General features: G+C 33.4%; 1 protein-coding gene across 3 annotated transcripts in view; it reads right to left on the reverse strand.

Moving 5' to 3' along the window:
* Positions 1–817: 817 nt before the first annotated feature.
* LOC106473562 (tectonin beta-propeller repeat-containing protein 2-like) overlaps positions 818–27139 on the reverse strand; it is a 28467-nt gene continuing 2145 nt past the window's right edge. Inside the window, exons 2-13 of one of the 3 annotated variants that reach the window (XM_022401968.1) lie at positions 25430–25869; positions 22657–23301; positions 19876–21070; positions 18994–19206; positions 18212–18353; positions 13640–13838; positions 12863–12952; positions 12325–12552; positions 7645–7820; positions 7002–7073; positions 6124–6391; positions 818–2891 (exon numbers count right to left, since the gene is read on the reverse strand). In XM_022401968.1, the coding sequence (XP_022257676.1) occupies positions 2752–2891; positions 6124–6391; positions 7002–7073; positions 7645–7820; positions 12325–12552; positions 12863–12952; positions 13640–13838; positions 18212–18353; positions 18994–19206; positions 19876–21070; positions 22657–23301; positions 25430–25760 (3699 nt within the window). In that variant the 5' untranslated portion in view covers positions 25761–25869 and the 3' untranslated portion in view covers positions 818–2751. Of the gene's footprint in view, positions 2892–6123; positions 6392–7001; positions 7074–7644; positions 7821–12324; positions 12553–12862; positions 12953–13639; positions 13839–18211; positions 18354–18993; positions 19207–19875; positions 21071–22656; positions 23302–25429; positions 27061–27139 lie in introns of all 3 variants that reach the window. The other 2 variants (XM_022401969.1, XM_013934248.2) reach the window with 2 other exon arrangements.

Consider the following 27139-nt stretch of genomic DNA (forward strand, 5'->3'; position numbering starts at 1 on the left):
ATCTTAAAGATCAATCAGCGAATGAACAACCTCTGACATCAATATCCATTTATATTTACAGCAAAGCTACTAAATGACTATCACTCTTATAACATACTCACAGCTTAAAGCACACAGAATATTTTGTGGTACTGCATGAATTTGAACCCAGCTTGCCAATTCTGAAATACAGAGATTTGACATCAAACAAGTATGGCTCCAAAGTCACACTGCACCACAATATATATTTTGTTTTTCTTTGTATTTTCCACATTTATTACCCAAATCTATTTATCGGTTGTTTTTTACTTTAGTTACTAGGCACCAATTACTAGCTAATATTTATCCTAGATTTTAGTTATGACAAGGATATATTCTACGGTGGTAGTAGACAAAATTCAATCCTGGGTCTTTTTCATAGAGCAACCAAAACACAGGATAAAAAGTAGATAGCAATTACAAATAAAATTATAATTATCCCAAGAGCTATTAGCTCATCCAGGTTGATATCATTAATTATGTAGTAATTTATTCAATCACATTTAATTTAAAAAATACAATAATTTATATTATTACCTTAAAAATATTCTACATTTTCTGTAGTTAATTAAAATTATCTTACAAGCACCTTCAATTTAGTTACATTAGTTTAATATTTTGTCATTAAATGTTAATCATTAAATATTTTTGGTTCTTTTAAACTAGTGGAAGTTTACAATTTAATTATTAGGATAAACAATGTTGTAAATAATAACTTTTATCCTTTATAAATAATAATATTCTATATATATTAGTAAATATCTTACAGGAAATACTTTTAGTAAAATATAAGTTATAAACTGTTTCATTTTTATCATTATATGATATTTTTTAACAGTATTATTCTGTAATGAATCAATTGTCTTTAACGCTGTTTAATGCTCCATATTAAAATTCCATAATGAATGACTGATTGTATAAATGAGAAATAAAGAATTATTAATGTAATAGATTTTAATGAACATAAAACTTAGTGTTTTTGTCAAATCCTTAACATGCTGCTTTCAGATTCAATTTTTATCAGTTTGTAAGCCTAAGTATTATATAACATCCACTCTTTCAATTTGCAAACATTTACAAATTACAATTATTTATACATTCATTATTATGAACATACAATTTCAAATCATTTTATTTTTTAATTCAAAAAGTATATTTTTGGCCATAGTTACATAAACAAATAATTTGGTTTCACCAATTTTGTTAGTTTTAACATATACCATTACTCCCCTAGTCCTGTCTAGTTATAAAATAACTTATAACTGCCTAACTGATACCAATTTACTTTTTTTTACTTGTATCTGAGACAAACTAATACATCTACTATATTTTTCAAGTTATACATTATTAATTCAACCTACACAAATTTATCCCTACTATTTCTTATACTTGTGTGTAAGAATTCTGATTAGTTATACTACAGATAAAATATTCTCATTTCGGCTTCATCAGAGCAAATTGAAGCCTGTTTGATAAGTGTATACATTCTTTCACTTTATTTAAATCTTCTTCATTGCTTATTTTGATATTTTCTCGTGAAGATTTTTCTCTCTTTTTACTCGCACACATTTGAAATTTACATCTTTTTAAAATCATTATGCTTTGTACAATAACCGTTATAGTGTGTATGTTACATATTTGTTCAAGTAAATTTTATTAATATGAATATCTAGAAATTACAAACAATAATAGAAAAGTAATTAATTAATAATTAGACATAGACAGTCGTATAGGCTACTAACCATAACAATGACTGTATGTTGTATGGTTCTCCAACCATCTATACATTTATAACCAAACTTTTGTGCCATGCCTAATTGTAATTGTAAGCCAAATATATTTTCATTAAAAACTTTTGTAACTATAGCTAATTGAATTAAAATATGAAGATACTGGTATCAATAAAACATTCACATTATTCAACTTCAAAAACAATTCTATCCTATGATGTTTTTTACACAATTTCAGTACTGAACATAATTTAAACACGGTTTTCAGTAAGTGAAGAAATGTAGTAAATTACTTGTATACTTCTGTGTCCTTGGGTTTTCCAGAAACATTAATCATAAATAAATAATCATAGAAACAAAATAAACTTCTACACATTTCTCCAAAACCAAAAGTGGTAAAATGATAAATACAACTAAACTATTAAAATATTTCTCAAAAACTAAACCACCGATATGTTTGAGTATCATTTCACTTTCTAAAAATGTGCAGTGAAAATATATCAGATGTTTCACTTGCTACTTCAACATGAAGAAACAGTTAGTGTCGAGTTAGCAATCAATTCCTAAACTGATAAGGAACACTAACAGATACTGCCCTAATAATGTAAAATACACAGAAATATAGAAAATAAATGATATCTATTTTGTTATAACAGTAGAGATAATAAATTAAAGATATTTTTCCAAATGTATTTTTAATTTACTTCTATTTCATTTTAAAAGTGTAAAATCCAAGCTGTTTTTTAAATGTTTTGATATAAGAATACGTACATGAAAGTTGTGTTTGGAATGTCTTAAAAAATCACATTTCCTGATCTCTCATTATTAATGCTTATTATCCCTGAAAATATATACATATTTTGTTATTTAGTAGAGAAATATGTTTTGTTTTGAAAAACTCTCTCACACAAAGTTCTGTGGTAACTAAAAATATAAAATAAATTCAAATAGACAAATCACTTCTTACTTAAATATTTTACTAAGTAATATCATCACCACAATATTATAGAATTTCCCAGTCTTCCTCTTCAAATTCCTTAGTATTGGCTCTTGTTTTATTGTCTTCAAATGAAATACTATATGAAAGATGTGAGTATAGTGCACCATCATCCTTCAGCCCCCACAGATTATCATCCACCGTCACTGAAAGAAAGTATCACATTTCTAGAATGTAACAATATTGAACAGATGGGTAACATCATCATTAGAGAACCATCAACCCAGTTTCAATACACAAAGCCTAAGTCTGTTATAATGACCAGATCCACCAATTGTAGAGTCGAGCAATTAACTCGATTATTTATAGACATCAAATAGTATCATCAATTAATCAAAATTATGATTAGATCATGAAAATAATGAAGTATTATTATCAAATTCCACTAACTGTTCAGCTCTGGTTGTTTGATTATAGAGATTCCATAGTTAGCATTTTTACAGAAGGGCTTTTTCACACTTAGTACATGGAATCATATTAAAAAGTTATAATGCATAAGATAAGTATTAAAACTTCATTATTTAGTAACTCACAAGTACTTTCTAAGGAACTGAACTGTCAATTTGTTTTACTACCCACAATTATTTTGAGTCCCAAGAACCACATTATTGACACTATATACAGCACTCCACTACTACTGCACCTGTGACATCAGACTGCTTACTTGAAAGATGGTGAGACTGAATATTTTCATGGAGATCATCTATTTCATTTGCTGACTCTCACATCACACATGCCATCCTCATGTGTTTCTTTGTGTACTAACTGTTTCAGCTTATTACAGTGACTGCAGATAATTTTCAGACAAATGAGTAGAGTCTAAAGCCTAGTTCAATCCTTATTTCCACATCTGTCATTTTTGAGGCTAATCTTTCAGACTACAATCTGTTGGAGCATGTTCACCAGTCTGAACATGCAGCATGAGACAGCAAAATCAACTTCTGTGTTTTATATGGGAATCTATCTATCTATCTGTGGGATAATAGTTTGGAACAAGAGACATGTTAATGGGAGTTCACAACCCCTCCATCCCCTATTATTGATGTTATTGAGTATTTATGATCTTTGACATAAGTTAACGTTAACTACACTCATAAATGGCATCACATCCTTACACCAAACAAAAAAACTATCAATGTTTCTATAACAGAACATACACACAGTGTGGGGTGCAGGGAACACAAGGATCTTATATACGTCAGAGAGTTTGCTAGCATTGTCTATGAGGAAATGCAATGAAAAAATGGCTCCCAATACTGCAATAATACATAAATTCAGATGAAATTTATACTACAGCAGCCACCATAACGCTGATATGAAGAGCCGTTTTTTTAGTTATACCCACTTCTTACTTTGACCCATGACCTTACAACTTCATCCCGTAAGATACTTCTGTGGCCAATGACCGTCAATTAATTAATAACAGGAAACAGTGTGGAAGGACATTAAGAGCTGGGTTTTGAAAGTGGGTAACAGAAAGTACCCCTACTGCTTGCACATTTAGGCTGCTACCTCTTTGTACAAAGTCAACCTGACCATCAAACACTTTATATCATGTTTTAAGTATATACATAGCAAGTTCTTAAAGCTCATACAAAACTTTAGGTTAAGTAATAATGAATACTGTAATAATGTTATGTTATTAATAAACTGTGTGAACATTAGGATTTTTGTGTTATTTGTCATAGCATCCAACCCCCACATTCATAACCCAGACAAACGACGTGTACCTTAGCTTGCAAGATATGAAGCAGCACTCACAATTCTTATATAATGACTTATAAAATGAATCTGAGGGTTGGTTAACATTAAGACACATAGGTTTCATGCAACTATTTATTGCTTTTACCACCAATCATACTTTTATGAAGAGAATGAATTATTCTTACACTCCTTTTGAAGAAAACCTGTGTACCCATCACTGGTTCGACAAGTTCATTCTTCATATCCTTTCTTTACAGCAAAAGTATTTTCAAACCCAGAATTGCAGACAGAATTCTGTTGGATAACCTCGTATATAAAACAATGAAGAAAACACCCAAATGGGTTTTCAAAGATCTTACAAAACTGAAGTTTGTCCAAGAAAGTCTTGATAAATTCAAGTATTCAGCATCATTCAGATCTACCAAAGTCTATTTTACTTCATCGTTTAGCTACTGCGGCTACATCTGTGACCTACAAAAGATAAATTATATCTATTCTCTTATAACTGCAATGGGTTTGGTAAGAATTGCTTTCTGTCCAGCTGACTTTCTCGGCACCAGGCTGCAGCAGGGATGACAATACCATGCACCATGGGTTTGTGATAGAAGTAGTAGAGCAGAGTGCAGTTGAGAAATACAGCAAATTCACCATGACTTGTCTGCTGATCTGAAGTTCAGTCGCTAACTGGTATACGTAAGAAAGCACCAAAACTTGAATGTAGAGAAGAAGCATATCTTTCAGTTTCACCATCATTTGGAGGGAGATCAGATACTAGCATCTGAAATAATAGTACTATTGGCAGCATTTGGTACAAATCACATCATCTTTGGAAGGAGTTTTGTATTTCACCATTACGTATTCCTCATATGTCTCTTCTCTTTTGAGGTCCACAAGTCACGTGGCAATCAACATGACTAAATGATGTCTTAAATTAAGTCAATGTAAGCCTTTAAAAACATTCATTAAGCAATCTGGCAGAACACTATTGGTTCAATAATTTAAAAAATACCACAATTTCATAAAATAATATAATTTATTAAAAGTAACTATGCAACTGGCTCTATTGACCAAGTTGTTATTTTATTGGCCGATATGTACTGTGTACGTAAGATTAGTGTAGATTAATTCAGTGGTACTGTCTTATTGCACATTTACATCATAAAATAAACATTTTAGGCATTTCAAAATATAACAACAGATAGATCTTAATACTTTAGAAGAAATAAAAGTTTTTGTGACAAAATATCTTTAAATAATGTTATCTTTTAATATTTATCACATCTCACAATGATAAACATCATACTGAACAATTAAGTTGTTTAATAGATGCCAATTGCACTGAAAAATAACCTTGAATTGAACAAAAATGCACAAAACGGCCAACGTAGGATTTGATATACACGAAGAGGAGGAAGATGCAATTAATCTGACACTAGGTAACATTACATAATAGGCTGCAAATGTAACTGTTATATAAAATTAATTAGGCCTACAATGCCTTACTTGTGTGAACACAAATGTGCTATAGCTCAACATATTTAAGATTGTTTTGTAACAATATCAGTACCAATGTGTTTCCAGCCAAGATACTAAAAAACCTATAAATCAGTGAAACATTTCACGTCTGTTCACCGAGAAAAAAACAAATGAAATTTCATAGTCTGTTAATCTTACCTGATAACAGTTCTAAATGTCCAGGAATTTTCTTCCAGTAATCACCAATGAAATTAGTTTCAGAAATTCCAAACCGTCTATATACATCTCCTTCCACTGTCAGAGCCCAGACTGTTTCTTCACTCAGAGCCAACTGTTTGGCCTGTATCCCTGGCACGTTAACCCAATCTGTTCCCACAGGAAGGTCAGAGAAAACACCTTCCCTAACAAACACATTGTTTTTGTTGTCAATAGCCCACACCATAAAAAACTTGGGCCCAGTGTAGACCTGAAACAAGGAAAAGTTGTAGGCCTAAAATCGTGACAAAAGTCAAAGGAATTGAAGTGTTTAAATATCCAATGTCAAATATAAGAAATTACTTCATTTTCCTACCAGATAAAGAAATTTCTTATATACTGAGAGTGAATGATAGTCTTGTACTCTTTATTATTTATCATCCAGGCCACAGCTGCTACATTATAGAAACAAATAATTCAATGGGTACATTCTAACATTAATATATACAGTACACATTTACAGTTTTTTTAGTTGTGATTACTTCGAGTAAATCCTTTGTTTTTATTTATAAAACACTTTATTGTTCCATATTTCCCTTTAATTAAAGTAACAACTAAATTTTCCACTGATTGTATAAAACCAGGCATTACCTATGTTAACATTAGTACAGCTACTCATACACATTAACTTCTCAGCTGTGGTTTCCTTTTCATGAAAGTATGCATTTCGCCTGTTTCTGAGCTTTATCTTATTCAGCATAACAAATTTTGGAACAGTTACATGTGAAGTACGATCCCTGACATAAAGATATTTACAGACACTATACACATACGCACACCTAACAAAAATAGACAGAGGAAGGTAATGTGGATATCTGTACCTTTGTAAAACACGTGCTGGATATGGTGTAGGAACCAAGTAGATCAAACAGAGACTTTGTCTTTGGGTTTTCCTTTACAGAAACAACAAGACAGGTGACACAACACAAACAATACAGTGATAATTTTCACTGGTACAACAAATTGCTATATAGTTCTGCTGACTGTAAATGTAATTAACTGTTTGTAGTTTGACAAATAATAAGATAAAGTGCAGTCTTTTCTATGGTATGAGTTCTAAAAGATAAAATACCCAAGTTTAAGATCTGGGAGAAACAGAAACTAGTAATTTTGTTAATTTTTAGAAACAAAGTAAACAAAACAAGAATTCCAGTTTTTAAACGCAAATAATATTTTTTTCATAAACTGATAAAAAAAAAGGAAGAAATAGAGAATTATTTATTAAATTTTGTAAAATGTTAATAAACAACTTTAACATTTCCATATTCTGGTAATATATAATAATGAAAATTAAATATTTATTGTATTTCAAAACTATTAGTGTTATTAATATTTTTACATTATATGCTTACAGGAAATATCTTTGCTTTTGTAAGTACCTACTATATTTTGTTTGATTGTATACTGATCATTAGCCATTAAACCTAACATCAGTTCATTACTTCCATGAAGTAGGGTCCTTACCTTACTCAAGGACCCTGGTATGACAGTAGTTTGAGTATCAATGACTATCCATGCTTGAGGAAGGTTGTGCACAGATGGTGGTTTTAAAGTACCCAGTCTCATCATCACAAACCCATTATCATCACATGCCCAGACTGACTGATGGGAGCAGCTGATGTACGTCAATCGAATTTCACCTGATGGTCAGAATATACTGATATCTAACTGTTTGTACTTGTTTACAACATAATAGAAATGCTTTTGGTTGTCTATTGCAGTTGTTACTAGAGTAGTATTTTAATTCTTTTCCAAACAATAAAAGTTAACATTTTACTTAAATCGAAAATGTATTTCCAAAACATACATACCTCCCCTCACACTACAACTATTACTTGACCACCAGGGTTTCTTCTTTGCCCATCTAAGCATTTGTCTGATTTTTTCTCGCTTGCTCCAGTCTTTTATACCCCACTCAATTGCTCTTGGCAACATTTGTCTTGTGACACTCTCCACCTACATTAATGTGTCCTCTATCCTGGTACTGTATATAAGCACCTCATTCAGATAATTTTATCCCTTTTTCGAGATTGACTCAATCTGCAGTCTCTAACACCAGCTCTTTGTGGGGAGGAAGGGTGGGAGAGTGTGAGTAGAGGTAAGTATTATTGGAAATACACTTTAATTTAGGAAAGTGTAAACTTCCAAAACATACTTACCACTTCTCACACTACAGCTAGAATCCCACATTGATAAAGTGGAGGAGCCAGTGAGGGCACTATACATACAGATGGCATCTGCATAGGTAAGTTTTTCTTGTCTCCAGAATCATGGAGAGGATGTGAAACAAATTTTGCTCAATCATGGACTGAGTATGAGACCACTCAGCTTTAGGTTTTACAAGGAAACAATGGACCCTCTTCCATGAACAATGTAGTGAACCAATACTGATCAAAAAGAAGGGCTACGATCAACCCAACCGGGTAGCCGACCATCAAATCTGAACTGGTATTACAAGTAGGCTCCCGTGTAGGCTAGAGCCTCTCCTACTTACATCTGAGAAAAAACATCCAGGTAGGAGGACTGCCAACTTTGTCCTCTTCTCCAAGAGTGGGGGAAATTCTCTCTAACACTCTGGGGGAAAAGCCTCTGTCCACCACCCCAGTGACTGTAAACCAGGTATGGTAAGGACTCCCTAGCTCCACTTTTAGAATCTGAGAGGTAATGCGCAATCGGGAGTCCTGAGAAACTGTGCTCCGGAAACAGTGCAATAGGTGAACCAAGTTCCCTAAATTTTTAAAAGCAAACCAACCATGATTACTTCAATCCAATGATTGGCAGGATCCCCTTATGCTTTACTCATAATAGTCCATGAGTGGTGGTCCAGCATAGTACAGTAATACCACCCGGTCAGCCCCTAGGTGGTCTTATGGAACAACTCATTTCTAAAGAGCCTATTACAACCTAGATAAAGTATATTGAATTAGTGGTTGCTAGTGTGGTATTGGTTTGATAAAAGCACACCTGCCTAGGCACAACTCACCACAGAGTGGGATTCTGTGAAAATGAGGTAAGGGACCCTGGAAAGTAAAGAAGAGACAAGCATAGCAATGAAAATACTCACCACTCCAAATAACCTAACGGAAGTGGTTAAGATAGCTACAAGGGGTAGTCAAAAACCCACAGAGGAATATACTGCCAGATCATGCAAGTATTGTGAGAAGTCCACATACCAGCCCACACAATGTCCTCCAGCAGGCAATTCAACTGGGCCCCTAAGGCCATAGAAATGTGATTAATCTGGTTATACACGACTCTCAGAAGTCTCCTCACCTTCAAAGAGCCCAGAATAAGCAATATGAATCAATTTCGTACCAACTCGTCAATGCAATTGGGGGAAAATCCTGGGAAACTGAATGATTCCAATGAATAAAAGATCATTGTCTAGCATCTCTAAAGGCATTAGTGCAAACAACAAAACCTTCAAGACCCTCACTGGACATAACAACAATAGAAATCTAATCGGACATAGAAGTATGAAATAGTGAACAGATGAATCAGTGAAAAGGATTTATCCCTTTCCCTGGCTGACAGTGTCTTAGAGAAGAAGAACCAGTATGAGAATATAGATAGAATGATAAAGCATCCTGTGGACAATCAGTGCAAACCAATTCGACCAATGATGTCTGTATGTCAGCAGCAATGAGAAATAAACCTTCAGGAAAAGGTGTTACATGGCACATGAGGCTAAGGTCTCAAACAAGTGTTGAAAAAGGGCATGCAATGCCACCTTAATATACCAATTAGGTAACTGGAATGGTTGTTTGGGACAAAGGACCCAAAATGACTTCAGGGAGCCAAAAAGTACTGGGGACTCAAAGAATTTTTGTCTCTAGTATTAAACAGTAGTCGATAAGGCTGCCTTATGCATCCATTGCCAAAGCCCAAAGGTAAGATACTGAAACCAAATTGCCAGTAGTTGGGTGTTCCAATGAGGGGCAAACCCACCAATCAACAGTGTTTCAAAATGAGAGCCAATCCAACAGAAAACCTCATGATTCAGCATCTATTATGTTGGGAGAATCTGTTTAGGTCAAGACAATTGATCTGCCGCTGAAGTCATCACCTGTGGAACATGGCAAGTTAGTAGAGTGATATGATAAGATTGGTCCTGAGAAAGGAGATCCAAGGTTCATCAACAAAAAGTCTTGGATCAAGTGCATCTTTGATGGGAAATGCAAGACACCACTGTGGAATTGTCAGAGTGAGGCCTGGTGATTTTTCCTTTAATAAGCCCAGACAAAGAGTCATCACCTTTTGAAGAGCAAAAAGGTCTTAAAAATTGTATTGTGGTGCCTCGTCATCCGTGCATAGATCCTGGAATTCCTGACTGTTGAGATATCCACCCCATCCCTGAAGCTAGGCATTCATGAAGAGATGGATCTCTGGATAAGGTGGTGGCAGAGGAACCCGTATTTTAGTAATTCCCTGATCTAACAACCCCTCGAGATCAATGAGAATGATCCTGAATTCGAAAACTGGGAAAACCAGTGAATCTATGCTTATGATCCATTGGTCACATAAAGACCACTGAGTGGATCTTTTGTGCACTCATCCCAAAAGCATGAGGGATTCCAATGATGCACACATTCCCAAAAAAAAGAAAGAACCATCCATGTAGTAGGAGAAGGAGATGTGAGTAACAGTTGGACTTCCTGTTCCACATTGTGAAGCTGGATGGGAGTCAGCTGAGCCCAACCGAGATACATGATGAAAAAAATACCCAGATTAATAACAAGTTGTGTTGGAGTGAGAAAAGATGTCTCAGCTCTGATAATGAAGCCTGCCTTGGTTGTTTCTGATAGTAGAATCTAGGTGCCATGCTCTAACAATTGACGAGATGGTGCCAACAGTAACTAATTGTCCATTGAATGGTGAGTGCATAGGGCTAGGGAATGGAGGTGACAAGAAAAAGCTCATATGATTTTGCAGAACCCATGTGGTGCCAATGCTAGTTCAAAGGTAAGAACCCTGAACTCGATAGACTAACTGAAGAAAAGGAGTCTGAGGCAGCTTATCCCAAAGTGGCCTTCTGAGAAGTCAACAAAATAAAAGGCGCAGAAAAAGTGAATCTAAATTCTCTCTAGAATGTTCAGGATTGCCCTCAATTGCAGTCTCAGAGCCCCCTGGAGGAACACCACTGAACTGAATATATGTCTCCATCTCACTATGAATAAGATCACTGGCAGTCTCAACTGAGAGTTACCCCTCCCAACTGTTGAGTGATGCTAGATATCAGAGGCGGGATAGGAGAGACCTAATTTGTCTCTGTATTGGAAAAAAAAATCCAGGAATTCATGCCATACATTGACTTGCCAAACAAAAACTAAATTTTTTTTTTCCTTTACGAAAATCAACTACGTAACAAAAAGAATGCTCAAAGTATCTCCAGTGGTCATAGCACAGAGAAACCCATTAATGAACTTCTTGTTGAGAAAAAGTACAGGATAGAAAGCACATTGGCATAGGTGGAGAGCATCACGGGACAAATATCGCCATCAGCAATTAAGTAGAGTATAAAAGACTGAAGCAAGTTAGAAAAAAATCAGACTAATGCTTAGATGGGCAAAGGAAGAAACCCTGACAGTCGAGTAATATCTGTAGTGTGAGAGGAGGTAAATATGTTTAACAACAATGATTTCCCCTTGAAAAGTAAAAAGCCAGTATTAATTGTTATTCGGTCTTGCATATTGAAGAGATTTTAATGCTGAACATTTTCAGTTAAAAGTTTAGTTAACAAGGCTACGGGTGGGGGGAGAGGGAAATAGTTCATTTTTAACCACAGATAACTGTATATTGAGTTTATCAAATTAAAATCAATAGTAAATGCTAGATGAGAAATTACACTGAATTATTTTTCTCCTAATTCATTATGAGATTTCAAAACACACAGAACTTAAATACACCAATTAAAATGAAAAGGATTTTATGTGTATGTAGGCTGTCTCACATATAGAACTATAAGTAAAGTGTACATATATTTTGAAGTGTTTTTGATGTACATTAAAACTAATTGGGGACTGGGATTAAATTGTTAGCAATTTAAAGGAGGTTGTTTAATTCACATAAGCTACAAGTATAATTTTTAAATTAAGTTATAAATAGAATTCAAATGTTGTAAAATAAGTTTAAATTATAAAATACCTAGTTGTCCAATATCTAGCTCAACCCATCCAGAACCTATCAGACAATGTTCAGTTATTCCTCGACGAATGAAAATCCTTCTACTTTGAGTCAAGATCCACAAGGCTTCGGGGGCAGGACAGAGACATCTGATCTGTTCGTTAACAGGAAGAATTACAGGAACTAGGTGATCGTGATGGGGTGAAACACAAAATAACTCCCCTGTTTTGAGAACAAGCCATATCATGCCTGAAAGACAAAATTATAAACTTCATATACTTCAAAACTAACTTAACAGTTCCAAGATATTATCAGCTGAGATTACCATATTTCCCATAAAAGAATCCCAGTCTGTTATCTAAACATATTTAAAACTGTCCACACACGTGGGAAAATGGGAAGCAGCATCTTTAGAAATCTCAACATTTTAGAAATGATGAATAGAAAATAAAATATTTTGTGCAACTTTTTACAAATTCATGTTTCCTGACACAAACATAATGATGTTTGTTTTACCAGTACGGACTTACTTCGATATGTCAAAAGTATTAACACTAACCTTGATTTTTATATACCCCACTTGCAGATCCTATGATCCATTTTAATGATTCATGCTTCTTGACCATGGTTACTTTTTCCCAGCGATGTCCTTCAACAAAAATGTACTTTTATACACAACTTTACATATATAGCATACCAACTACTGTTAATATTTGAAACTTGAAAAAAAAACATATATATATATATCAATTTAACATTAGCACACTGCATGACAAGAATCTATGTAATCCCCTTAATCTTTAAACAGCAGCAAGTCTATAGATATTCAGGTCACGAACATTATTTGTGTATTTATTAGGAAAATAAAATGGAGACCCAAATAATAATAATAAAAAAAAACAAGGTCAATTTTCTCTAACAGCACTAGATTAGATTGGATGTGTATTCACTTAATAAAACCTTGACCTCAAACTACTCTGCTATACTAACAGTCTGTATTAGTTTGATATTCATTTGATGATGAATTTTCTCATGGTCTCATGGACAACTTTTCAAGAAAAATTGTGTGCAATTATGTAACATGGTAACTTATGGTATAACACACTATTAAATGTTCATCAAGGTTTTACTATTTAATCACTAATTCTTTAGAAGTAATTAAAAACAGCTTTCAGTTGTAAACAATTAAATTTCACTATTCTTTGTTCTAGTAATTTCAGCAAAGAGTAAGATAGACTGTTTCACTTCACTTAGTACATTAAACTTATCAGACCAGGTTACCACATATTACTTATACTTTTACAATCATTTGTCAGAAATATCTGGAGCTTTTTACCAACAGCTTTCTTTCCAGAAAAATACAGTGTTGTTCCAAGGGGGGCACAGTAGTACACCCCCTTTGATGAGCAAGTGATGCAAGCTCGTTGGTGACCCAGAAACAGATTGGACAGTTTCTCGGGAGTAAGCACAACTGCCAGGTTCTTAATTTTCAGAGACTTAGAAATATCCTGGAACAAGTAATCGCTCATTTCCACCTAACAGAAGAAAAATCACTGGTCAAACAAGATGATGAATTCTGATGATAACAGATACAATGACCAGCAAGTTAAATTTCACGTAATTTATCCTTTATTCCTACAGTAAAATGAGAACTATTTATCATACATAAATGATTATATCCAACAACAAGGATACAGCCTTGTATGTACAGCATAACAGAACTTATAGGGATGAATTAAAAAGTTCATTCAGTAAATGAAAAACTTGAAAACATTAGTAAAACAACAACTGTGTGTGTGTTGTGTATTAGGAACAGTCCAAACAGTAATTTCTTAATAAGTGATTATATAATGAAATAATTTGTTCTTGTACATCAAATCTGTTTCTTTAACCCTAACTACAATTAACTAAGATCATACTGAAGAATTAACAATTGTGAAGTTACTTTGTATATTTACAAAATTTGGTAGTCTTTTAGTAAACATAAGTATGTTGTACACAAAAAAAACTGACTTCTACTAAAAATTTGTCTGGAAATTTACTGAGTCAGTCTGCATGAAATGTGAATTTTCTTCATGATAGGAATAGAAATACGTATTTTCATTTTAAGGTTTTCATATTTCATATAGCATTTCATATTTTATCTTTAGATTTTCCTACACAAACAGAATATAGATTATGATTCTAGCATCATAATCTAAGTATGATGAAAAGAATGATTGAAAAACATTAAATAAATTGAGTGACACAGTTGTTTCCTTTTCAATGTTGACATAAAGTTAGGAATTACTTACATTCACAGTTTAAACCTTTAATTTTTTATTAAACATGTTTAGTGTTTCATTTTTATTTTGCCATATGAAGCAGTAATCCTTCTGTACAATAATACAATAAATCACGGCATGAGTCATTACTCCACTTCCATCAGACAGTAACACCACACCTAATAATCATGCAAATCTCTCAGTCATATCTCAACAAAGCAGTAAACTTTGAGAGAAATTTACATTATGGCTTCGCAATATTACTATAGTATTACTATAATATTACTATTAGTAATTTGTTCCAAACTTGGAAGATCAAAGGGTTGAAGGAAAAATCTAAAATGGGCAATTTGGTGAGCAACTGCATCATGTGATACAGAGAGGTTTAGATTGAGATATTAAATATTTTCTGTTGAAATTAAGAAATTAAAACCGAAATTAGAATTTGATTCATTACCACAGAAAAGTAGACAAATTCATAATTTTAAAGTAAAACAGTACAAATCTGTAACTTAAGGTGCCAGTATTTTGTCAAATACAATGATATTTACGTAACCATACATTACACGTGTGTATATATATGTATGTGTATGTATATAAATATATATATTACTATTTACTCATAAATGCTTACATTTAACTTATCATTGTTCCAATATAAAACAATAAAAAACAAAGTGCATAAAGACAACATTTTCTAGTATTTACAATGTTACACAATGTACTTGAGACAACGTAATCGCTAACTGTCATGCTGGGCCTGGTTGATTTTCTCAAATTGCAGTGAACATAATTTTGTAGAGTTTAAATCTGCATTTTACAAAACAAAACATTATCACTCACTACAATAGGACATCACAAACCTACAATAAGTTATCTGACTTTCTAAACAGGATTAAAAATATTTCTTTGGAGCAATGATTTTAGTAAGTACACTTCAACATCTCATATGGAATTTCAGCCTTCCTCACTATAAAATTGACAAACAACCATCAGGCTTATGTGGTACAGGATCTGCTTTTTCTATTGGTTATAAACATGTACTTGAGACAGGTAGCATGAGTAACAGTGGAGAGATGGGAGAGGTTCCTCTGGTCAGTTTGCTATATATACATATTGATATCTCAGCAAATCAAGGTAGGCAGTTCTTATTTTATACAAGCTAAAATACCATCAACTGACAGGGAATGTTTAAACTTAATTAAAACAATGCAAGTTTAACAGCAATCATATACTTCAAAGTAACAACTTGAACGTAAACTTTATCTGAAAATTGTAAAAGTATAACAAAGCTTCTTCATAAACAACTTTTGTAGTTTGCTTTCCTTCTACCAACAAATTAAAACTTTGAAGTACTCCCACCCTAGAAAATCCTACATCTTATTGACCATGAGAAAAGCATGGTGATTTTAGAAACAATTCAGTAACTTTCATACTTTGACCTTGAATCCCTTTAGAATATTCAACATTGTGTAAGGTGTCAACTTGCCAAGATTGTTTGAGATTGACTCAATAGGGTGGGAGTTATTAACCTACAGGCTTTACAAAATATAATTAAGATTAAGTTCAATTTTGACACCTTAGGACATTTCCCATAGTTCATAGTGTTTATATACACATTTTAGTTGAGATTGGCTCAATAGGCTCAGAGGAGTTCGGGTGCAAACAAACACACATTTTGACTTTATATATATATATATATATAATTTTAGCATGTCAGTACATGAATCTTTAACTGGTTAAGTACTGTTGATATTTTATTGTAAAAGTAAAAAAATTTAAATTGAACAATTTATAGCACAGATGTGTCACATGACATTTTGAAAAATTATTTCTTTTAGAATTAAGAAATTAAATCTTAGATAATATTAAAAGTTGATTTATTAACTATGCTTTGATGCTAATTGATAATAAAGTATTTTAAATGTAACTATAAAAAAAAGCTGTGACATGCATATTTTCACCCCACCGGTGCATGTAGTATTAAGACATTAAAACAGTAACCTAGAACTCTGGAAATTATTTATGTCTAACATTTCAGAAAGTTGGATAGTATTACATGTACATGTGGTATGTACGATGCTACTTGAGTCCCAGTAATTATATTGTTATATCTTTGATGAAACCACCAAATAGTTAAAATGGTTCAAGAGTTCACAGCAATGTTCTAAATAATTTTATCAATCCATGTGCAGAATGAATTTTTTTCATTTGCACCAGTATTTTTTCTTTTCTATCTTTTTTTTTTATTTTTTTTTTTGGGGGGGGGGGTTTATTTTTTAGATCATCAACTCCATTGCTACCAGTTGGTTATTTGGATGAGATGAGTATGGATGAGAGAAACAACTCTGAAGATGAGACTGATCGGAGGGTAAGCATACAGGTGAAGGTCCCCCTCAATCCTGATTGAATGCATCCACCCCCAGAGCTGAGGTATGCGGGACAGGAGACCAAAAGAAAGTTTGGTATTCCAATGAGTAGCAATCGCATCTATATGAGGCATACCAAGGCGAGAACACACCCACAGAAAAACTCCAGGATGAAGGGACCACTCCATAGGAAGAACATGGTTGGAGCAGAACCGGCAGTCTGGAATCAGATTCATAATACCCAGAACATGACACGCCAAGAAAGTGATGTCATAGCTGTGGGCACATTGTAGTGCCAATCGAGACAGTGAGGATTGTGTTGCAAGGGTAGAGGGAGCTATCTGCACTAGTATAATGGGGTTGGTGGAGGGTGGTCACATGATCAGCACATGTTGCTGCATTGACACAAAAAATATAGGGGTATAAAAGACTGGTGCGCTGTTCAAAAATTTAGCAATGCCTATAAGGCAAATGAAGGTCAAGATAGGAATTCCAAGATAATAATAATAATAATAGCATTTTCAAAACGTTGATTTGGAAAGCATTTCACTTCAGTTGAATTAGTGCTCATCTGGGAGCATCCCTCCATATCACATTAGTCTGAAATTTTACCATAAAGCACACATAAGAAGATAAAGTACATTTTCTATTTACAAAATAGTACATTTCTTACTCTAGGATAGCTAATATTTAAGGCAGGAAAGGTGAGGCAACATTTACTATTACATTTAACCAATTTTAGCAAAAAGGAATCTGAAGAAAAGTGATCATTTTTAGGGTTTGGAAAGCCCAAAACATGTAATAAAGATGTTAAATTTATACAAATATGTGCAATAAGTCAGTTCCATATCACAGTTAGTTAATTAAATGTTTTAATTTTGTTCAAATTACATTAAGTAAATTTTACATCAATAGTAAAGGAAGAACTATAAACAGCACTAAACCTATGATAATTAGTAAGTGTTATAAGCACCAGGGGGAGAAAATTATTTTTTAACAGCTACCTTTCCACAACTGGTTGAAGAAAATTAAAGCTGGTAAGTAACATCATGATCTTGAGCCTCATCTGCTCTTCTCCTTATGCAGATGTTGAAGCTTACAAGCAAAGGCAACCTGATAGATGGTGTTGTAAATGATTTCCTTCCTATTAATCTAAAGTTAAATAAAATTCTTTCGATTTTGTTTAAATGATCTGGATACCCACGAGTGCATATTTGTACACACACTGTGTGATAGTTATCAGTTTAACTTCTTCTCCTTAAATAAAACACCTACCTCCCACCACTTATCATCCAAACCATTAGGTAAGGCACTTGTAACTCCATCACGAAACCAGATTGTTCCTCGGTCATCCACTACCCATGCTGTGTGATTATTGCCTAGAGTCATGCTACTTACTGTAAAAGTTGATTCAGACCTAGAAGTAACAACATCATCATCATAATTGTAACACATTTCTAATTTAAAGTACCACTCCAGTTGTCAGGTATAAAACAGAATTTCACATCAATCAGCAATATATTCAAAACAAAATATTTCATACTACTACTCCAAGCTTTTATTTTATTTCATATGCTAATACTCTGTACATTTAAAAATCTTTTCACCGTATTTCTAGCTTCCTACATTTGTGTGACTTTCTTCAGTATGTTACATATTGAAAATAATTATGACTACTATAACACACAGCTGCTGATTCACATGTCATGTGCAGCTATTTCCCTGAAAGGGGGCCTAAAGCCACACCTGTTTTAACCACTCGCACAACTAAACAGTACTGTGTTGTCCGTCAGTCACATAAGGGAAGCTGAACATTACAATTTGCACTGTTGTGATGTTGATAAAATGTGTGAATGCCATGAATGGCAAGAAGAATTATGCACTCTATAGGCTACAACACAGCATGACATATGAACTTCAAAAGCAAGAAATAAAAATATTTGTTACTCTTAATTTTGGTTTTATTTACTCTTGAAACAGAAAATTTTGGGGGCCCCTGCAGAATTACATCTAGTTTTTATTATAAACTTTACTTCAGTGTTGCCAGAAATATGTACCTGACTTTTTTCCATTCAGTACCTGCCGGATTCTTCTCAGAAATCCCAGCTCTGTATACCAGCTCTCCACCCGAGGTAAGTCCCCACACAACACCTTTCCTGCAAGCCACTTGACGGAGAACGAATCTACATTCTATCTGCATGGACTTGTAACAGGGGCGAGATATGGACAGATATTGTTGTGTTCTTACTTCACAATTATTTTTTATGTACCTAGAACAAAAGAAAATCTCTCCTTTTTGTTTCAGAAACAGAAAAAGAATTAAGCATTCTGAAAACAAAGTTCTGTAAAAAAATGACACGGTTTCTGCTGATTAGCATAATTGACCAATTAAAATATTTCAATGTTTATACAGTTTTATCATATTTAAATATATACGTGCAGTTCATTGGTATCCATCATCTGGAACAGTACTGAATAAGATTCATTAAACCTCTTCTCATAGTCCTACAGGTTTCATCAACAGTGTTAAAAATAACATCTTCATCTACTTCCTACCGCTCTGCTCTAAACACCACAAACACAAAACCTAACATGCACAGCTACCACCTACACCAATAAACAATATATCTTCATCTACTTCCTACCGCTCTGCTCTAAACACCACAAACACAAAACCTAACATGCACAGCTACCACCTACACCAATAAACAATATATCTTCATCTACTTCCTACCGCTCTGCTCTAAACACCACAACCACAAAACCTAACACAGCTTCCACCTACACCAATAAACAATACATGTTCAGCTACTTCCTAATGCTCTGCTTCAAACACCACAAACACAAAACCTAACACAGCTTCCACCTACACCAATAAACAATACATCTTCAGCTACTTCCTACTGCTCTGTTTCAAATACAATAAATACAAAACTTACCATGCACAGTTTTCACCAACAGAAATAAATGATACATCTTCAGCTACTTCCAACCACTCTGCTCCAGAAAGAACCTTTCTTATCCATGTCTTAGCTGCATAAACCTTTCCTTTGTATAACACCCACAGTATGCTTCCAGTGGGAGAAACAGCAACTTGATGAGCTGGGCGATCAGCTTGAACCCATTCATAGCTGAGGCCAGAAAATCTTGTGTAGTATACATTCTCTTTGTTGTCTACACAACAGAGGAAAGAGTCACACAAGCTGAGACTCACAACTGGGCCTGGCAATTTGAACTGAAGCCAGTTGGTGTCATAAATACACCTGTTCTCAGACATATCAGCACTTGTTTTAAGCTTTGATGTCTTGTCAAAAATACCAGCACTGTATTTTTCTATACTTTGACTAGATTCAGCAGAGGCTTTTTGACAAGATTTATTCAACTGAAAGTAAGTGTCTTTCTCATTTTTCAAATATGAATCAAAGACATCGGTCAAACAAGAACTTGAGCTTAACTCACTATCTTGTCGACCAACCGGACGCCTGGTGTGGCAAGCATAAATAGAATCAAAAGATGCCGAGTGTGCAAGAGAAATATCTTCCTGTTTTTCAGAAGTCATTTCATCAGCTTCATTGTCCCTTTCCAAACAAAGTGAATCACTAAATTTTTTAACTCGTTTTCCAGATTCTTCTCCTTGAGCTTTGTTGATTATTTCTTGTGAGTTTTCTTTCTGCTTATTATCATCTAAAGTTAATTGCTCTCTTGCTTTCTGTGGTAACCAATTTTTACTTTCTTTATTTCTTTCTTCAGAAGCGTGGGTAGTTAAACTGTTATCCTGTTTTCCTAAATCTAGACAGCATTTACTTTGATCCTGATGTTGATCAGTTTCAGGTACCTCACTTTTCTTACCATCAGTTCCAGGTACCACACTTTTCTTATCATCCATTTCAGGTACCTCACTCTTCTCACCATCAGTTCCAGGTACCACACTTTTCTTGTCAACCTGGTCTGCAGAGTAATTAAACTTATCTGGGGTTTCTAGCTCTGATAAAGAACATGTACTTCTTTCACTGTCGCTGTATCCTGATGAATCTTGTACACTCCCACACAAAGACCTGCTCATTGGTGAACAATATGCATCTACTCCCAAAGTGACAGCTTTGAACAAAGGAGAAACAACATCACTGCCCCGACCTATGTGTGAAATAATCAAAACTATGTTTCAAATATGGAAATACTTCAAATACACTATACAAATTCAGTATCATTTTACATCTATTGTTTTCGAAAAAATAAACAAGCTCAATATAAATCTCTACCAGTGTGAGCTTTAACAAGCATGAAGCCTCAAGAAAGAGGGTAATTACATCACACAGTCCATTAGTTAGCTAAATGCTAGCAGGAGGTTTAACAGAAAATCCCCTTGAAAAAAAATTAAAAGAAAGGCTCAAATTAGGTGCTTGTTATTTTAAGTGACTAAACATATCTAAACATATTTTTGCAAGAGATAAAAAAATAAGGACAATGTTTTAATTACAAGTGTTACTTTTAAGTCACCAGGGCAAAGCCTCAAACTGTAGCTAGTCTTCCTTGAGCTTACAGCTAGCACCAACAGGGTTACAAAGAATACCACTTAAACCTTTACCTGACTTTAAATGAGAAGAGGTCTCTAATATATTGTTTATTTTTAAATCCATCTTTATATTAAATCATTGCAAAAAGAATGACAGAGCTTTTCTGTTAGGCTTAGCACTCAGGAACTGTTGACACTTCCAGTTAGACTTGCATTACTGAGCTTTTTCATATTTTATTCTCTTTAACAGAATAAACATTTCAAGCATATTTTATACATATAAATGACACCAGTTCATGAAATGTTGTAACTTAATAATGCAAGAGATAAATAGATATTTATCTATTTATAAAAGTCACACAAAACTATAAACGTGAAAAGTGCTTCACTTTTAAACACAGAATACTGTCCAAATTTGTGATAATACTAAATCACTCAAAAAAAAACAAAATCTCTAACTGTGAATGAACCAGGAAGAAATATTCTAACATCATGTTACTAAATTTGCATAATTACCCAAAACAACATTTTAATAAAGATAAATAAACAAACAGTAGAAACTTCTATAACTAATTTACAAAACTGCTATGTGAAATTTGTAAAAATCTTAATAGTTAGGCTTTAGTAGGCTTAATAGTTAGGCTTAATTTTTTAGGTAAATTAGTTCTAAAATAACTGAAAAAGAAATTAAAAAAGCAAGACAAAATTTGTTAATAGACTGCAACTTTCTCACTACAATAACAGAAATATGATTAAGAATGCTAGATGATTAATAAAATTACTAATTGATTAACTATCAGGCTCATTAATTAGTTACATTAAACTAATCAATTATTCTCATGAGACCTGGATAGTTGGAATAATCAAACCTAGTACCGATCAGAAACATTAATTTCATTTAGTTGATTATTTTCTTCAGTCATTAAAATAATCAATTAAGCTGAACAACCTTGAATTAATTGAAAACAATCATGAAAAATCATAATGGCAATATTTTGATTACTTAGATAGTTGGGATAATTGAAAATGTTAATAACCAGAAACTAATTTTGATTAACTGATAATTTTCAGGAGATGAATTGATCTAATTGTAATTTTATTCAATCAGTTATTTTATGTAACACTAGTTGATGTATTCAATGCTCTTTGGTAATTGATTGCCCAGTTCTAATGGTAAATAAAAAAAATTGAAGAAAATGTGTGTAACCTCTTTTCTTCTTTTTGTGTTTCTTTTTCACTTTATGACAATAAACAACTTCTTCAAAATCCTCTTCCCCAATTTTTGAAAACTCTTCAACCTTCCTATGGCCTTCTCCTTTTACAATAATGGTTGGCACAACAATGGATGACCTTATTTCAACATGAGGTTCTTGAACATCTTTTGTCTTATTTTCTTTTTCCACAGTTATATCTGGACTGATCGTTTTCACTTTTTCTTCATTCAGTTGTACAGCAGATGAATCGGAGTCAGCTTCATTTTCTGTGACTTCTAATGCTGTTTCAACAACACTTCTGGTCTGTGCCTCTTCCTCTCCTGTTACAGTAGTCTCGTAAACTTCCAATACATTTAAACAGTTGTTAAAACCATCATCACTTTTCTTTGCCTGTGGTTTCAACAGTGTTTTCTGGAGGTTTCCAAGCACAGATGAGAAAACATTAGTATGATCTTGGCTTCCATGGCCACGCTTATTATCTCTTGTATCCAAAGAAGACATACTTGGGCTTTTACTTTTAGTTAGCTGGGGACTAATCTTAGCACTTTCTAAAGTGTCTATGTATTTTCCCTTCACTAGAGTACTGATTTCTTTTAAAGGTGTCACAAACCCCTGTAATAACGTGGGGTGGTAGGACTCTGTAAGAAGTGAAAAAACATGTATTTGTTAACATAGTGAGAAATTTCAAATACAGCACTCATAAATAGTATGGTAACAAACAACAATGAAACTCAAGTTAGGTAGAATATTTTACAGGCCATGCAGATCATCACTGACAGTAAGCTAATGGAATAAAACCATGTAAAAGCAGGCAAGTATGGTGAAAAGATTAATCAAGTGTGAAATGAAATAAAACAAAACAGTACTAAACAAATAAACCTAAATCAAAGATTAGATTTTGTGTATGTATCCGTAGCTTTTCCATTACTGGTTCTATTTTGTGTAGCCTCCTCACTTGTGTAGCCAAAACATAAATCTGCTACTTGTTAGTCAACACCACATATTATACACAAAACAGGAACATTTTAGTACTTATTTCATCTTTTTAGTCAATATCACTTGTTACAGGTACAAAAAAAACATCCTAATCCTCCTCATTCACCTTGTTACTCAACATCACTTAAAACATGTACAACAGCAACACACTAGTCTTGGAAGTAAAAATAGTTACTTTAGGTAAATCATGAACACTTTAGTCCTCCAATTTCATCTTGTTAGTCAATATCAGTCGTTACAGGTACATCAGAAACACTTTAGTTCTTATATAACATTGTTGGTCAACATCACTTGTTATATTTACATCAGAAACATTTTAGTCCTTACATAACCTAGTTGGTCAACATCACTTGCTATATTTACATCAGAAACACTTTAGTCCATTGTCTTTCACTTTGTTAGTTAATATCACTTTGGTAAATTCTTAAATCAAACATTAAAACTAAATTCATAGTATTCATTATCTACTGTAATAAAACAACAATGATGTCTAGGCCTTAGAGTCCCTTCTTCTACCACTGATGGCACCGATAGTTTATTAATAGACTGCAACTTTCTCACTACAATTAACAATGAACCTGGTTATGGACTATTGTTCAGCAGCACAATTTCTCTAGTACATAAACTGTGTGTGGACAACAATTTCGGAAGGTTTGTGAGCAATCTAAAAACCTAAAGTGTCTATGAATGGTAAAACATGTTAACTTGCATGTTACAGAAATGTCTAGAATGAGTAATGGGATGCTGTATCAGTCCACACAATCGTGAAATTCCTCATACAATCGTCATATAATAGTGGTGGTCTGCTAGTAAGCAGAGTTTACCTTGTCATTTTTCTCGACTCTTTGGGTGTTTAACCTAACATTGTAGATGTAACATGCAACTACTGGGAAAAACATTTTGAAGATGTTCTATGTTATTTTTTAAATATTATATCTCAAGTAGGACCATAATACGTTACACGAACTTTTACAGACTTAAACAGATGTATGCTTCATCCAAGTTTTCGCTTGCCAAGTGCTGCTCGTTACAGTTTTCCTTCCAGTGTGGTGTTTTGCAGAGAAGCTAGTTAACACAGCTCTTGTTTTGCTTACATAAACTTTAGTCTGTGTAAATTACCTTGTTTACAGCTACCGGACTTATCTCTAATACGCAAGAAATTGTTCAATAATAGAAGATAGCATGCAGTGTTGGTCCATCTCATGAACTAGATAACTTAGAAAACTAGAAACTAACTACTAATCAACTAACTCAGTTGATTATTTTTTATTTATAAATCACACACATACTAGTTACACCGTGAAAGATTTTCTTCAAACTTTTTTGTTTCTCCAAGATTATAATCTGTACCCTTATTTGACAAAATTTTGTGTGTGATTGTGTGTGTCTGCTTATAACTGGTGAATTGCAGGGCCAGTCATTACCAAACTTGGCATGTATCCTTTGGGCCCCTGGAGAATAACATGGGGAGGTTGGTAATCATGTACGACACCCCATGTCTTCCACAAGTGTTGAATGGGTACGTCAGCTGGTAATTTTTTAAACAGGACCTAACATTGTTGCTTAGCCACTACGCTATATGGATATTTATTTATTCTTTTAACTTGAAAACTAGTCTGCATGTATAGATAGAAAATTTGTCTTAATGAAACCACTAGTCAATTTTTAATTCAGTTATACAACAATCATAAACCAAAAATGTTATAAAAAAAGGAAAATAAAATGTAACATTTAATTTTCGCAAATTCAATTTCGAATAAAATTTCCTACCGGCTACACAGAGAGACTGTTCAGGTTTTGTTGCAATCCTCATAAGATGTCTTGTTCCCTGAAGAATAAAGATTTCATCATTGTGTGTTGCAACATCCTTTATCGAGACAAAAGATTGTTTTCCAGCAACAATACTCTTGGTGATGGCATCTATCACATACAAAGCATTGTTATTCCATGTCAGAAGAAACCTTTGGTTATACACCACAATAGGGCCAAACTGAGACTCAGTTAATTTCTCTTGTGGCAGATCTTTCCACACACCCAACAACTGCATTTGAGGAAAGGGTTTGAGGATAGTATCTTTCAGGATAATAGTTTCAATAACCATGCCTTCCAGGTTAGCCTTCCATAACCTTAATCCAGGCCTTGAGGCATATACAACTGCATGGCCTTTTTGTGGAAATAAAGGAGAAAGACAAGCACCAAACTGTCCTTGGCTGAAAAAAAAACATAAAGGAAAATATTATCTTTCCTAGCCTAAATGCTGCCTCAACAAACAAATTCCCAAGCTGTGTAATGATCTCAATGTACTTTCATCAGAAATTGACAATTTGCCTTCTCAGACTCACAATTCTTTCAAAATACATTTAGATAGTATATTAGGCACTGAACTTGGTTTTGTACAGACTTCTCATACTTTTTTTTTTGTTAAGTTTAAGACATTTTGGGTTTTATGCTAGGTTCTTTATCATAGTTGATGATGTACTCAGCATGGACTAAAAGGACAGAAGTCCATAATAACTATTATCCACACATTGAAGAAACATTTTAGATAACTAAACAGACAGAAGTCCATAATAAGTATTATCCAGACATTAAGAAACATTTTGGATAACTAAATGGAAAGAAATCCAAAATAAATATTACCCACATATTGAAAAAATGATTTAGCTAACTACAGTTCAGAATAACTACAATCATCTTGTATTTCAAAGTTCTGAAAATGAATCATTTTCACCTTGGTAAACTGGGTATATTACAGAAAATCTCCAAAAATATATAATAATTCATACATACATGGAAGGAACTTTCTTCTTGGAAACATTTTAGGATTACATTTTCAAAAACCAAATTTGAAAAAATATTGGAGTAAAACAAACAATGTCTAGAAGCTACAAGTAAACAACAAACAATTACTAGTAAGCTTTACATCTTGCATAAACATTCAACAAACAATGACTAGTGAGCTTTACATCTTACACAAACATTCAACAAACAGTAACTAGTGAGCTTTACATCTTACATAAACATTCAACAAACAGTAACTAGTGAGCTTTACATCTTACATAAACATTCAACAAACAGTAACTAGTGAGCTTTACATCTTACATAAACATTAAACTTTTTCTGATGTAAGTAATTTTAAATTTGATAGACAGTTACTAACACCACACACTTTTTACATTTTATTTACTAGCTAAAAAATGAGATGGTTTTACAAAAATGTTTCCTAACACATTTGAATGACTTCACATCTCCTTAATAACTAGTGTTTACCCAAAGGTAACAGTATTTCATTACACACAAGCTATGGTGTCAATGATGTCACTTCCACTTAACTTGTGTTTACCCAACTGTAACAGTATTTCATTACACACAAGTTATGGTGTCAATGATGTCACTTCCACCTAACTTGTGTTTACCCAACTGTAATAGTATTTCATTACACACAAGTTATGGTGTCAATGATGTCACTTCCACTTAACT

The sequence above is a fragment of the Limulus polyphemus genome, unplaced genomic scaffold (assembly GCF_000517525.1).
Source record: "Limulus polyphemus unplaced genomic scaffold, Limulus_polyphemus-2.1.2 Scaffold6276, whole genome shotgun sequence".
Classification (NCBI taxonomy): Eukaryota; Metazoa; Arthropoda; class Merostomata; order Xiphosura; family Limulidae; genus Limulus; species Limulus polyphemus.